Below are 13989 nucleotides of genomic sequence, written 5' to 3'. Positions count from 1 at the left end.
ACACACTATGTCGGCAGGCATTTGGGGTCTTACCGGGGGCTAAGAAGACGACAAGAGCAAAGTCAAGTAGAGTTACTAGTCAATTGTACCAAGTTTCTATAGTCAAAGGTACAGAGACAGTGAGTTAGTCTTTATTACATGGAGATGGGATTTTAAAATGCCAGTGGGAGTCCAATAATCTACCAAACAGATTCCTTTGTTACAGTAGCAAAATTGACCAATTACCATTGTTTTGAGTATTGCCAGTTCCAAGTCGAATTGCAAGTTTCCACAGACAATCAGGTCCAGGTTCAGGTCCAGACCTGGAAATGATACTCTGGACCTTAATTTTCTGTACTGGTACCTCCTCCTAACAACAACATATATTTCTTTCTGTCCTTTTACATTTCATTCTTTGACTTTAGATTTATTTTGGCATTCTACATGTATGGCATTAGTTATCTGTTTTCTGATACCTTTTTTTTCCATCTACGGAATATTTGTGCTCATTACCTCCATGAAAAAATGGAGGTATAGTTCCTCCATGAAAAAATGGAGGTATAGTTTTGAGTGTGTCTGTGTGTGTGTCTGTGTGTGTGTGTGTGTGTCTGTGTGTGTGTCTGTGTGTCCGCATATTGTGGTCAGCATAACTTGAGAATCTCTTGATGGACTACGATGATATTTGGTATGTGGGTAAGGGTTGGGAAGACGAAGGTCAAGGTCAATTTTGGGCCCCCTGGTGTGTGACCTTGGTACTGCAGCGCAACTTCCGGTTTTGCTATCTCGGTGTTCTGAACATGCTATGGTCAAGATTTTTAAGTATTAGATAGCTCTTGTGTTCAGGAAAAAATGACATAAGTTTGGGCCCCCTAGCGTCTAGTTTTGGGATAGCAGGGGCATTTTTGTCAAAAACTTCTGACGAGGATAACTCAAGAAGGGAATAACGGATTTTCATGATTTTTGGTATGTAGGTACCTTAGACAATGTTGTACAAGATAAAATACTAATTATGCAAAATAGGAGTACATTTGCATAATTAATGAGAATATTCTATCATAGCAGTTTTTTCAATGTATCTCTTGTCCCGTACGTGATATGGTCGTGACATTTGGGTGGTAGATAGCTTTTAGCGTCATGACAAAGTGGGGCAAGTTTCAGTCCCCTAACATTCAATTGTGGAACTGCAGGGGCGTTTTTGTCAAGACACTCCAAAGAGGATAACTGCAGAAAGGAACGACGGATTGCCTGCATTTTAGGCATGCAGGTAGCTTAGGCAAAGATGTTTAGAATGATATACATGTTATGCAAATGATGACTGAATTTGCATAATTAATGAGGAAATTGTACAGTTCCATTGTTTTCAATAACTGGACCTCAATACATGTAACACATGTTAATTATGATAGGTGGAATATAAGCAGATACCAAATATGGTAATGAGGAACTTATTTGCATAATTTATGTAAAAATTGCAAAACCTCTTTATGATTAATAATGGGAATTTTATAATTGTGACATGTGAACGTTAGTCAATGATTAACAACACCATGCATACATTATGTTAATGTCTTAGTCAATTGCATGAAATTTACGAAAGCTTTAAATTTTCATGGAGGTATGAGGTCGCCGAACTCTAGTTTTACAGCTGTTTTGCACAATTTATTGTGTGGTCGAAAACTTTTTTTTTTTTTTTTTGGAAATGGCCGAAAATTGGTGCGAGCGCGGATGTCATCCATATAATCAAATCAATATGGCCTTACATATTTTGGATAGTAAAACTACAAGATTGCCTATTTTTGGGGCGTTTAAATTCAAATTATACCAAAAATAACATTAAAGGCAAGTCTTAACCCTGTCTTCTCCGCAGGTTTCCGCTACGACCCCCGGTTCGACACCTGGGTCCCGATCGCGCCCATGCAGGAGGCACGGTACTACTTCCAGCTCGTGGCCTGCCGAGGTCACCTGTACGCGATCGCGGGAAAGCTCGGGCCCGACATCCTCTCGTCTGTGGAGCAGTACAGCCCGGAGCTGAACCGGTGGGCGAAGGTGAAGCCTCTCGAGGTCGAAGTGTACGGCCACGCGGCCTGCGTCTGCGAAAACGAGATCTACATCTCCGGCGGGCGGGTCGAAGGTCATTACCATGACTACATGGTGCGGTACGACCCGGAGCAGGGCTGCGAGCGGCTGAAACCGATGCACGACGCGCGCTCGGGACACAACATGTGCTCCGTGGGGGGTGACATCTACGTGATCGGCGGGTGTGCAGTTGCTACCATGGAGCGGTACAGCCGAGAGGACGACTCCTGGCGGTTCCTCGCGCCGGTTCTATCGCCGCAGACCGGCGCGGGGATCGCGGTGTTCCGCGACAAGATCTACATCCTGGGCGGGATCAACTGGAACACGTGGAAGTTCAGTAGCGAGATCCAAGGGTACGACATGGAGGGGAACACCTGGACGGTGGTCGGGCACCTCCCCGACATCTATGACGGGCTCTGCGCAGGTGTGCTCATGCTTACGCAACACGTCAGAGACAAGAGTGTGGTGCGATGACCAGACGCCCGGTGGAAAATCTAAGCATTTTGCAGCTACTTGGTCTTTGAGTTGCCCAAGTATCCTACTCAGTAGAAATGCACACCCTGATTTTGTCTGGACAGAGTCTTAATTAACAGGCAAAGAAGAAGATAACTGATGAGAATTACTAGCCTGAGCCATGTGGACATGTTGAGTAGGCTGGAGCTGTGTAGCTGTCGGAGCTGGAAGCCACAGCTTTTCCAAAGTCTGTCTTCCAGTGCTAGAATCTGTAGCTTTAAGACAGTCTGTTTTCTGAAATTTGTGCAGAATGGGTGATAACCAAGTCATGCATGTTCCTCAAAATCTTGTACCGGTCCATATTTTAGAGCTTATGCCAGATTAAAATATGAAGTTTTTCTGGAATTTGTCTTCTGATGCAACAATGAAAAAAGTGTTTTAACTACTAAGATGTTTGATAACTTAGCATTATAATAATGAATAGGAAAATACATAATACAACAAAAGCATGTTCCCGATGCATGTGGTACCCCACTGTTCTAACTCTTGTTAGTTAGTTTGTATGTATGTATTTGTTGTTGATATGGACCTAAAGACTAACTGACTAAAGTGAGAATATTATTACAATTATTAGTTTCTGTGTGGCAATTGGCCAATCATGCTGTCTTCAATGTTCTCCATCTGATTATATGACACAGTTGAATTGATACTTCTCACCACTGACAATGGCACACAAAGTTCCTTTTGTTTGCTGTTTTAGCAGAGAATGGAAGACTGAGTAGTCCAAAAATGCATTCGAATAACTGTCATATTTTGTTGACATGTCCGCCAAACCCCTCTTTCAAAAAGATGTTTACACAGTCACTACCCGCCGCCCCCCCACCCCCCATGACATGGAAGAGCCTAGAACAGAAACATGAGTCGCATCATGTCAAGGTTGAAGGTCAGGGATGTGGATGGTACATGTCATTTTAGAAGCCGGCATGTCAGCTATGTGAGAATAGTGGGGTGGGTGGAGGGCGGTGTGATGATGATGTCATCATCACATGATGTTTACCCAGCCTTCAACACACAGCATGACGACATTATTGGTTTGTGCTACGTGTCACGAGGACGTTACTTGTTATTTTCACAACTCTCTGTCAGGACTTTTCTGGAACAATGTCAAACTTAAATTTTTGGACGTCATGTTTGTGTCATTCAAGTTCATTGGACTGAGAAGTCAAGAATTGGTCAAAATCATTATGATTTGCATCAGAAATTGTTAGAATTAAAATTGATGATGGTTGTTGATTGACTTCTCAATATTTTTCAAATAGAAATGTCTTATGATCATTATGGCTTTTAATTGTTAAATAAAGATTAGATTATTTAGATTGTGTTTGTTATATATATATGTGTATAATCTATCATCTGATCATCATGTCTAGTACTAGTAGTAGGCAAAGGCTGAGTGAAGAAATTCAATTCTTTTAGCTTCTCATTCTGATACATGTATAAAATTATGGACATAAGCATTATAATTGAGTCATACATACACAATGTACAGTACAGTAGAAGCCAGTTAAGTGCACACTTACCCACCAGTGCTTATAATCCATCTGACTAATTTCGCATTATTGTACCACCCAGGTAATTGCACGAAATACACTGGCAAAATGGGTTAAATCAAATGGCTTGTACTGTACACTGCGTATCTGTGCATGAATTTTCTGCAAAGTATCTGTAGCTAATTTCTATGATATTGTATTTGCAATGTTTTATTTCATGTAAAATCCTACTTTACATTTAACTTAGTACTTTATGTACTTTTGTATTTATCATTATGATGTCAGTGCTGGTGACATCAGTGTTTGCCATTGTGGTACGAACTTGTTGCAAAGCTTTTCTTGTGTATAAACTATCTCCAGCTCATCATCGATCTATGGGCTAATATCAGTATTATTTCTTGTCTTTTTAATTTTTACCTTTGTATTTATCATTTATTTGCTATTTTATTGTTTATTTGCTGCATGCATGTTTTGTAAAAGCTCCAGTACGTATACCAACTTTTGTGATGCTGGTATTTTGTGATAAACAGTCAATGATAATGTCATAGCTGCCCCCAGATAGGCGTGCAGAGATGCAGAAACCAGTCCTTAGTGCAATCTTGCGGCAAAAGGCTGCTCTGGCCTCTTGGAGTGCTGATGAAATTATATTCTCCAAGCAGAGGTTTGGGAAGGGGGCTAGTAGTAGCTACTCTCCAAGCAGAGGTTGGGTCGCGGAGATATAGTAGTGGTTGTTTTTTTTACCCTCACAAGGGGAGCAAGCCGGTAAAATATCTGACCACTATTATATCTCTGCGACGCAACCTCTGCTTTGAGAATAAGTAGTAGACACATTTTGTACTGTTATTCTGCTTAGAGAACCAAGAAAATTAGCAGTAGTTGTAAACTGGCTGAATAGGGTGAGTAATTTGTCATAGGAGCTAGTTTGTTCTTTTGTCAGCCAACGACTTGCAAATTATTCCCCTGTATAGGTCAATTTTAACTGAAATGGTAAAACGAGTAACATTACCATGGCTACTGCTGCTCTGGATTCTTTACAAGTCTTCTTGAGGTGCAGATGTCTGATATTTTAGTTGATACATTGAGGCAGCTTTTGTGAATTTGAGATGCCAAATCTACAAGTTCTTTGTGTTAACGTAAAATTTAATATCTAACATTTTTGTGTGTAAAGGAACGGGTAGTTGTTAGATTTAGAAAGAGTCTCAAATTAGATTACGATTTAGTCCAGCTGTATTGATGTTTTATATGTAACATGTCTGATGATATGATGTATGGTTGCTATGGCAACAGCTATTGACAGAGTGATTAAAGTAATGTTTTCCAGATATCAGGAAAAGCTTGTGTCTTGTTTTATTTTGTAATTAGCCAGTGAAATGGTATGTCACCCCATAAGGGGCGGTATAACCCCGTCGTGTGTAAGCATGTCGACCGATGATGATGATGATTTACTGTGAAACAATCTTCGTGGAGTTTATATCATTTGGATTAACGTCTGAAGTTAAAGTCTGATGTTATTTGTTTAAGTTCAGCCTTCAAATAATCAATACCTGTACGTATAATTTTGAATTATCATGCAGGAAACTGCTGTTAGACATAAATGCACTTTAATTTTCACAAAGTATTAAAGGCAGTGGGAGATGGCAGACTTCACTCCCTTACCCACCCTGCATTCCCACTACACCCCCAATGTGTAAGTGGCCCATCCCGATGACCTGTGACCTCCTGAGGGGGTGTGTCCCCAGCTGATCTATCCGGGACGATATTTCCGCAGCCATCAGTGATGACGTGACAGCCGCGCATTTCTCCACCATGGCTCATCCTGACGTACAAGGTACGTATGACGCGTCATCACTCCCTAATCTGACGTGTCCTTCCCAAATCCGACATGTCTGGCACGTTCCTCCCGGCCTATGGACCGCCGACACGCAGGACTGAACCCTATTTTTGCCCCCCTCCCCTCCATAAAACTAGTACTTTACAAACCGACACAACCCGCGGCTGTAACTTTGAAGCACAGTTCGGTATTGACCAGCATCAGTACAGGCCGCCTGTCGCCATAGTTACGAGCATCATCCCAGCTTGCTCGCGGAGCGGCGGTGAGAGAAGAGGAGCCTAGCGCAGGTTCGTGTCTGCGCGGCGCGATTCTGACTCGCCCTACGGATGAGGAAGGTCCTTCGGAAGCTGAGGATGGCGTCCTGTCTTCATCTGTGCACGGCCAGGCAGACATCGGAGGAGTACCCGCCGCAAACTCCGGGGAGGAAGGGCCGCGTCAGCGTGCTAGGTAGGGCCACAGGAATAGTGTTATCATAATCTACACTTACAGGCCGCGTAGCAGGACACTTGCAAGGTAGGGACCACGGCCGTGGACTTGTCAAGAGCGGAAATTGTTTGGCTATTGTCTTTCGGAAATTCAGTAATAGTATATGTTAGACAGTAAGTCATAACTGTCAGTCAAGTGCATTTCTGACCACTCAACAGAAACTTAAAGTGTAATATGCCTCTTTGATATACTACACCAAAGGGGTTTCTGCTCGTTTTCAATAAACAAAAAGATAGATACTGCCATGAGTATTTTAATTTCCTGTGATGCTCCTTTTGCAAGTAATTAATGCTTAGAACTAATGTGTGAGCCCACAGGCCTTCTGAATAAGTTTTGTAGTATGATTACTCAAATGACTACCCCAAAAGATTTGTTGATGAATAAATATACATAAAAGATGATATCTCTGTTCCATGACCCCTCCATGTGTTTAATACACATTATAAACATCCAGGGCTAGGAGCAAAGCGAAGCCTCTCGGTGGGTGAACGGATCTTTTTTATCACACGGCTGTGAAAATTGTGATATTACTCCTCTCTACACATCCCTACATGGGGAAGACTGGAGCTGTGATAGTTGGGAGACGGAGAATGGTGGATAAAGCATTACTGGTAATAATAATGATAACACAATAACGTTATATATACAGCGTGGAAAGACTGTGTGACTGCATTTTTGTGTACACAAAATTGGAGCTGTGCACCTAATTTTTAACTGTGGGTGCATCTAGTATACTTCAAGGTACCATCTAGTATACGGCATATTCTTAACATTTAAAGTGTCATGGAAATGTTCAAACCTTGTAGCAATACTTGAAGTTGATAAGTTTCAAGTTAACATTGCATTATATCTGCAAATCACAACATAAAATAAACTGAATTTTATTCTAAAGCTTACTGCGCTATCTTCATACTAGTAGCTTGATTCTGAAATTCTATCATCTTTTATTCTATATTATAAAATTTAGTTTATTTTATGTTGTGCATCCAATTTTTTTTCTGTGCAGTAAATGTTGAGGTTAGGTACACCTATTCCTCCAAAATCAATGAGTATATACTATGATATGACATATAAACTATAATATATATAATATAGCTCTGATATCCGCAGATGTCAACATTTTTTTTGACTGCGCTCAGTTTCCTGATAGCTCGCAGGATTTGACTGGCTGCCAGGATGTGCAAAGTGGCTAAGGCTTGCTTCAAGGCAAACCCTGGTTATGCAAAGTACACAAGTCTTTTACCTTTCATATTACCCTGCTGTCGCTAATGCTGGGGGATGTGTCAAGTATAAGTGCACTATAATAACAACAAAGCTGGGAGAAGAACGCTGTATTTGTACCTGCTATTATATGGTACCAGCCTACGGCAGTGCTTATAAAGGGCACACTGACTGGATGAGTTGGATGACATCTGCGTGCGCATCAATTTTTGTCCGTTTTCAAAAGAGAAAAAGGTAATAACAGTGCACAAGGACGATTTGGCGCAAATAATTTTTGTCATGTGTAAAAATAGAGTTGAAAATGTGTTTCAAGCCCCCTGCAAATTCTTCCAAAATTCAAAGAAAAGGACACAAAGGAACAAAAATACAGAACATGTTGTTGAGCAAACTGGGCTCTTTATGTTCAGTTTGTTTGTTTGTTTGTTTGTTTATTTTGATCTCCAATTAGAGTTACAATTATTATTATCAGTAATTTTGTTCAACCCTCCCCACCTCTTATATAATCTTATTTAATTTAATTCTTTATTAACACATTAACATGAGCTTAGTCAAAGGATTTTTTTTGCCAACTTTTTTTCGCATGCTCGCATCAGTTTTCGGGTTCCCAGAGGATGTCACCCATGTAACGAAATCAGTTTAGCCGTGATATTATATATGTACCCCAGGGTTGGGACCATAACAGATTACTGCTGCTGGCCTCCGGTTATAAGGAAGCTCTTCACGGCCTTACAAATCACTCACTATCCGGATATGGAGCCAGAAATGTCTTTTTTTTGCAGTTGACCTTTTCATGTAAGGAAAGAGCCTAATGTCAGCTGGAAATGGGTTGGCAGTTCCTGAGCTTGGCTTTAGGGCAGGGGCACATTCACCACACGCATTTGTTTGTGACGTACCTTTCAAAAGACTATGATCAAAAAGTTGTAGCCTGGCTGAAATTCTTAAAAATCTTACAAACTTAACTTTATGGCACTGCCTAATTATTACAAGGAGGTGAAGTTCGGACAGTCCTAATTCCATGTTCTGACACCACCTAACGCTAACCTGGGGCCGTCGGGACATACATTAGGGCCTTAAGGGAAAACAATGTGGTGTTTCCGGCTATAGCTATATTTTATTTTATATTTTAGTTTATAAAATTTAATTATAATGCCTGTTACATGTATGTGGGTCCAGTATCTTAAGGGTTTGGTGCATTTCTCACTTAACGTTAAATGTGGCATACCGCAGCAAACCGCATTTGTTGGGGAAGTAAATCTGCAGCAGTAGCACCGAATAGGTCAAGTTTTAGTGATTTGTTTGATTAACCAGCTTAATTACGGCATTATGGGGGTTAATTTGGCCAAAATTATCAGCAGGACAAGGTTTAAAAGATTAACGACAAACAGTTACAACGTGAGAATTGAGACTGGGTCATTCCCCATGACCAAGATGTGCTGGTAGACGTGGAAAATTTGGGAGGTATGTACGTATACTGTACCTTTACAAAACAGTCATTGATGAGGAAAATTGTTGTAACTGTATGCACACGTGACTGATGAACCTCTTCAACGATAACGACAAACAGGAAATCACGTTGTGTGGCCTTCGTAGCTGCATCTTCGTATCTGATCCGTCTCTCAATCTGGTTGAGAAGGCGTCTGGCAGACAGAGGCACAAATTAGCTGTCTATTCTTGGACCTTTCATCCTGCAATATCAAAGGTATCATTTCCACCCGGCTGGCAGATCCACAAACACCTTCAGAGATGACACCTGGACTGATTGGAAGGTAGATCTGCTGAGGGAAGCTCCGAAAGACTAATGAAAAACAGCGTACTTTCCTAGAACTATCATAGTGGAATTTGTTATCACCAAGCACAGTATATGTGGGCATCTTCTATGGATAGTTGTAAAGAATGCTTGCAAAAAGATGTGCTAAAGCTAGGTGTGACAGGTCGTTCAGTGTAATATAACCAGCTGCTGCCGCGCCGCGTGCCTGCAAAGCTGGTGTGTTACACCAAACGGCGGTTATACCGGCTATATACTATATACTATATACTAGTAGACACAGATAGATGAAATGGAAGTGCGACATTAGGAGGAAAACATGAAATTGCTGAGGGGAGGTGGGTTGAAGTTCAAGTCCTGTGGAAAGACAGGTAGTTAGGCTTTTAGCCAGGCATGCGTCAACGCGTCATCTGGACGCACTTTTCAACAACAAGAACTTTGATGCCCCTGGACGCCCTTACACTACAGAGTAAATCGTCTGATAAGCATGAAATTCTGATTGACCAGGGATGCTACCAGGTCATCTGTGGTCACAGTCTTCTACTGTGACCTCTGGAACAGTATTTTTGCCTCTTGGGATACCCAAGAATGCACTTTTTAAATCTAAAATCTTCAAAAACTCTGCACCACGGAAGGTGGATGCCCCCGGACCCCCCTACAATAGTCACTTACCGCAACTCACCAATAAGTTTGGACTCCCTATTATAAAATCCTAGCTAAAATCCTGCCGGTAGTCGAGGGGCTGGATAAAATTGGAAACGGTCAGACATTGCAAATAGCATCCGCCCTCCTTCATCAGTGACTGGAGGAGGAGTCACCAGGTTTTAAACAAAAACTTTAAATTGATATTTTATTTCAAGATATGAAGACAATTTTAAAATGGTTATTTTTAGACCCTCCTACAAAGATCAACGACTCTACAGTACATGGATGGCCACATCTCTACATTAATCAGGGCAATCATATATGTACCACTTCTTCAGTTCTTTCGAATCAAACCAAACATGAGAGACTCCCTGTCCCACTTTGGGTCACCATAAAAGCCATAACATGCTGTTTGCATAATGTAATATAGATGGCCACGTCTCTATCCAGCTCCCGATCCTCCCCACAACAGAACAGAGATGCGCAGTCTTCTCTAGATCTGCCAGTGATCAGGCTGTATAGCAACTCTGCACACAGGGATTAGTGTTAGAATCCACCCTGAGCCACGCATCGAAACGGAGAAATTGCAGATATCTGGGGATTACTGGTATATTACTTCTGGGACTTGGTGTGCTTAGGCCGCGCCTAGTTATTTCTTTGTTTCATGGACAGTCTAGATTCATAGGCTAGATTCATGGGAACCGGTGCAATGGCCGAGAGGGTAGAGTGTTCGCCTTGCATTCGGTAGGTCGTGAGTTTGATCCCCGGCCAAGTCATACTATTTAAGACTCTAAAAATGGTACATGCTGCTTTCTCTGCTTAGCACTCAGCATTCGGGAAAGAGTATGGAAGTTGAACACACATCACTACCAGCGGACTAGCCCCCTGCTGTAGTGATTGCACAAAGCTGTGTGTGGCCCAGGGCTACTGAAATGGAGATGGGCACCGCCCTATGTACCATCAGGTGTGGGAAGGAACTTTGACTTTTGACTTGACTAGATTCATAATAATACCAAGAACTGTTAACCATGTAGTGTATATATGCTTGACCTGGCTACTGTATAAATGGTTTATTGAGAACCATTATACTTCCAAAAAGTCTAACAATAGCTGCCTGTGGAGTGAGTTGATGTCAGACTTTACAACATCATGCTATAGTGGATAAAATGTTATTACAAATTAATTACCATTGCCATGGCAACATGTCCATCATAACGTCTATCACAACAAAACATGCTAGCAGCGTCAGAGACAATCTCAGAGTGGAGGTTGGTTCAGTACATTGGCTTCTGCAAACCCAGATCTAAGTTAAACTTGGATACTGCAGCAACAGGTGCATCGTAGCGTTCATTACAGCAGTGTCAGGAGACAATCTTACCACAAGATGTAAATTAGATAGTGTGGCCGTGCACACATTTCATCGCACAGTTTCTGTTTGTTTTCTGCATGCACTTGTTCCTGTATTTCTTCACCTTGCAAACTTGCCAATGTTTTTTCCTTTAAGAATTTAAAGTTTTTTTTTTTTTTTTTTTCAAAATTGCAGCTTATAGCTGGTGATGATTTGAGTCCTCGAATGTTAAAATACCACTAAATGTTGAAATGATGTTAAAATGTTAGAATACCTCTCACGTACACTATTGCTCCAGGGGTCCTTGTCTGTTATGTAAGACGATAAGTTCACGGCTAATGATGTTGTTAGTCCCAGGTGAGTGCAAGTTTTGGCTGCTGTCCCAGATATGCATGCTTGTCTGTCTAGACTCTTTACTATGATGGAATATTTCAGTATATGTCTAAACTGTCTGTCCTGGTTTCAGTGAAGTTGCTGCATATTGTCCTCTTTTGATCAATAACATCAATAACTGTTAAACATGTAGTGGATGCTTGACCTCTACTGTATAATGCGGTGGGGGGGCTTGTTACTAAAACACAACCAGTAGATTTCTAGTGAGGACACGCCTTTAAGTCCATTTCTTCACATGCAAAGTACCCAAGTAAAGCCGCATTCTTACCTTGTACTGAGTTAGAACTGCGTACCATGATTCTTGAGGTTATATAGATGAACTGTTTGTGTGAACTCCCCCACAGTGCCAGCTTGGTGTGTGTTTATGACATTTACATGATAAACAGGGTGAGAATGGCCCGCCACTCATTCGGGCTATTCACACCGTAGTAATTGTCGTTGACCTGTCCTCGCTAGAAAGTTACTGGGTGTGTTTTAGTGTACACGGGGGGGGGGGGGGGGGGGGGGGGGTTTTTAAAAAATAACCAAAAAGGGAAGGCCGAAAATTTCCAAAACCAAAAAAAAAATCCCTCTTCCACACTTATTTTAAAAAAAATTTATTTTAAAATCCGGGGAAGCCTTTCACCCCCAAATTTATGAAAGTTTTGGGGCATTTAAAACTTAAAATTTTTTGGGGGGCACAAAAAAAAAGGGGGCGCCAAAAAAGGTGTTACCCCTTTTTAAAATCCAATTTTTGGTGGCGGCCCCGAAAATGCGTGTACTTAGTATGTCTAGGCCCTTTACTATATGTGTATCCATATGAAACTGACATAGAATATTTTAGTATGTCTGGAAATACCTGCCTGTTCTGGTTCCTGTGAAGTTTGTACTTGGCTGCATATTATCCCTTTGTTTTGGTTTGGTTTTGGTTTTAGGATCTACATTAGTGACTGATACGTTACTTTTCTTCCTGGAGTCGGGTAAATGGTACTCATTTTCACTTGAGTGAAACCAAGAAATAGCATTGACTTTCATGAAGCAACTGTTCTCGCACCATGTTTTTTTATTTTTCTTTACATTTTTCCTCTCTCACCCTCCAGAGGAGTCTGCCAAGCTTCTGGACAGTGTTTTCGCTGCTACAGACTTTGAGGACACGGACGACGCCCAGAAAACCTTCACCAACATCCGCTCCGAGCTGCCCAAGACGGCCATGAGCGCCGACGGGGCGAAGCTCGTGCAGAAGTTTGCGAGCCTCGGGAGCGCGGCCACGGCGGAGAGCACGTATATGGACATGATAAAGATCATCTGGCGGACGGTGAGACTCACGCCGGGAACGTCGTTCGTCAGGCTTCAGCTGTTCTTCCTGGCAATTGGCGCCATGACCGTGTCCGTGCGGAAGTCGCCGAACGTGTCGGACGGTCAGTGGGAATTGATCTCCTCATTACTTATTAATACTGTAATTCCTAATTTCTTCAATGTACTGTTATGTACACGGTTTTCACTGTGACGACTGTAACGTGAACTTATCATTACTGATAACAAATAATTCACAGCCTTTTTTCATGTGCACTTGCCACGACAGTGAACATTTATTTCCGAGAACAAGTTAAATTTTCTCAGACCGTGAAAGTTTGGTACCGAGAAGACAAAGTGAATTACAGTAACTAACTTGAACTGTCTTCAGATTGTGACAAGACAATACATTGTGGACCCTATAGGCAGCAGGCTGGACATATCGTCATTACTGATAGAAGTTAGATCTGTCTGGCTAGATAGTCATGCTACAGACCTCGTGGCACCTGCCCTTGGGAAAGGCACTTCACACAGCATTCCTCACTCCACCCAGGTGTAAAAATTAGTGCCTGAGTTTGGTTGGGGAGATAGAAGGGTGGTGGAAGGAGAGGGATGGGCTCTGCCTTCAAATATCATGCCTTAGACACAGTGGACAGCAACCCACCGCCCCTACGGCTTTAAAAAGGCTATGGGACTCTCTTTACTTCCTTTCCCCTTAACTAGAGAGTCTCTGCCCTGATTCAGATTCAGATTCAGATTTATTGGTTCTTGGCATGGCAGATGACATAACTGTCACATGAAGTGTGCCACGAATTACATTCCGTAAAATCCTTAAAAGTCAATACAATTTACAAACATGCATAATCACATTTTGTTTAAAAAACCTAGACGTTGGCACTGGATTAAACATAGGAGTGGCGGAGAGACAAAAGTGGACACAAGTATGTCAGCAAACAGTAACGTACGTAAA

At 41.7% G+C, this 13989-nt stretch overlaps 2 protein-coding genes across 3 annotated transcripts in view; both read left to right on the top strand.

Annotated features, from left to right (window-relative positions):
* The window catches only part of LOC118419107 (kelch-like protein 9), a 14094-nt gene extending 11565 nt beyond the window's left edge, over nt 1–2529 (top strand). Inside the window, exon 8 of the mRNA XM_035825410.1 lies at nt 1847–2529. Within this exon, the coding sequence (XP_035681303.1) occupies nt 1847–2529 (683 nt within the window). The remainder of the gene's footprint in view (nt 1–1846) is intronic.
* A 3177-nt stretch (nt 2530–5706) lies between these two features.
* The window catches only part of LOC118419937, a 21230-nt gene continuing 12947 nt past the window's right edge, over nt 5707–13989 (top strand). The window contains exons 1-2 of one of the 2 annotated variants that reach the window (XM_035826607.1): nt 5707–5886; nt 12827–13144. In XM_035826607.1, coding sequence (XP_035682500.1) covers nt 5865–5886; nt 12827–13144 — 340 coding nt within the window. In that variant the 5' untranslated portion in view covers nt 5707–5864. Of the gene's footprint in view, nt 5887–6035; nt 6337–12826; nt 13145–13989 lie in introns of those variants that run through there. The other variant, XM_035826606.1, reaches the window with a different exon arrangement.

This window comes from Branchiostoma floridae, chromosome 7 (assembly GCF_000003815.2).
Source record: "Branchiostoma floridae strain S238N-H82 chromosome 7, Bfl_VNyyK, whole genome shotgun sequence".
NCBI classification, from domain to species: Eukaryota; Metazoa; Chordata; class Leptocardii; order Amphioxiformes; family Branchiostomatidae; genus Branchiostoma; species Branchiostoma floridae.
Note: the sequence above shows the minus strand (reverse complement) of the source record. Positions and strands in the feature narration are given on the sequence as shown.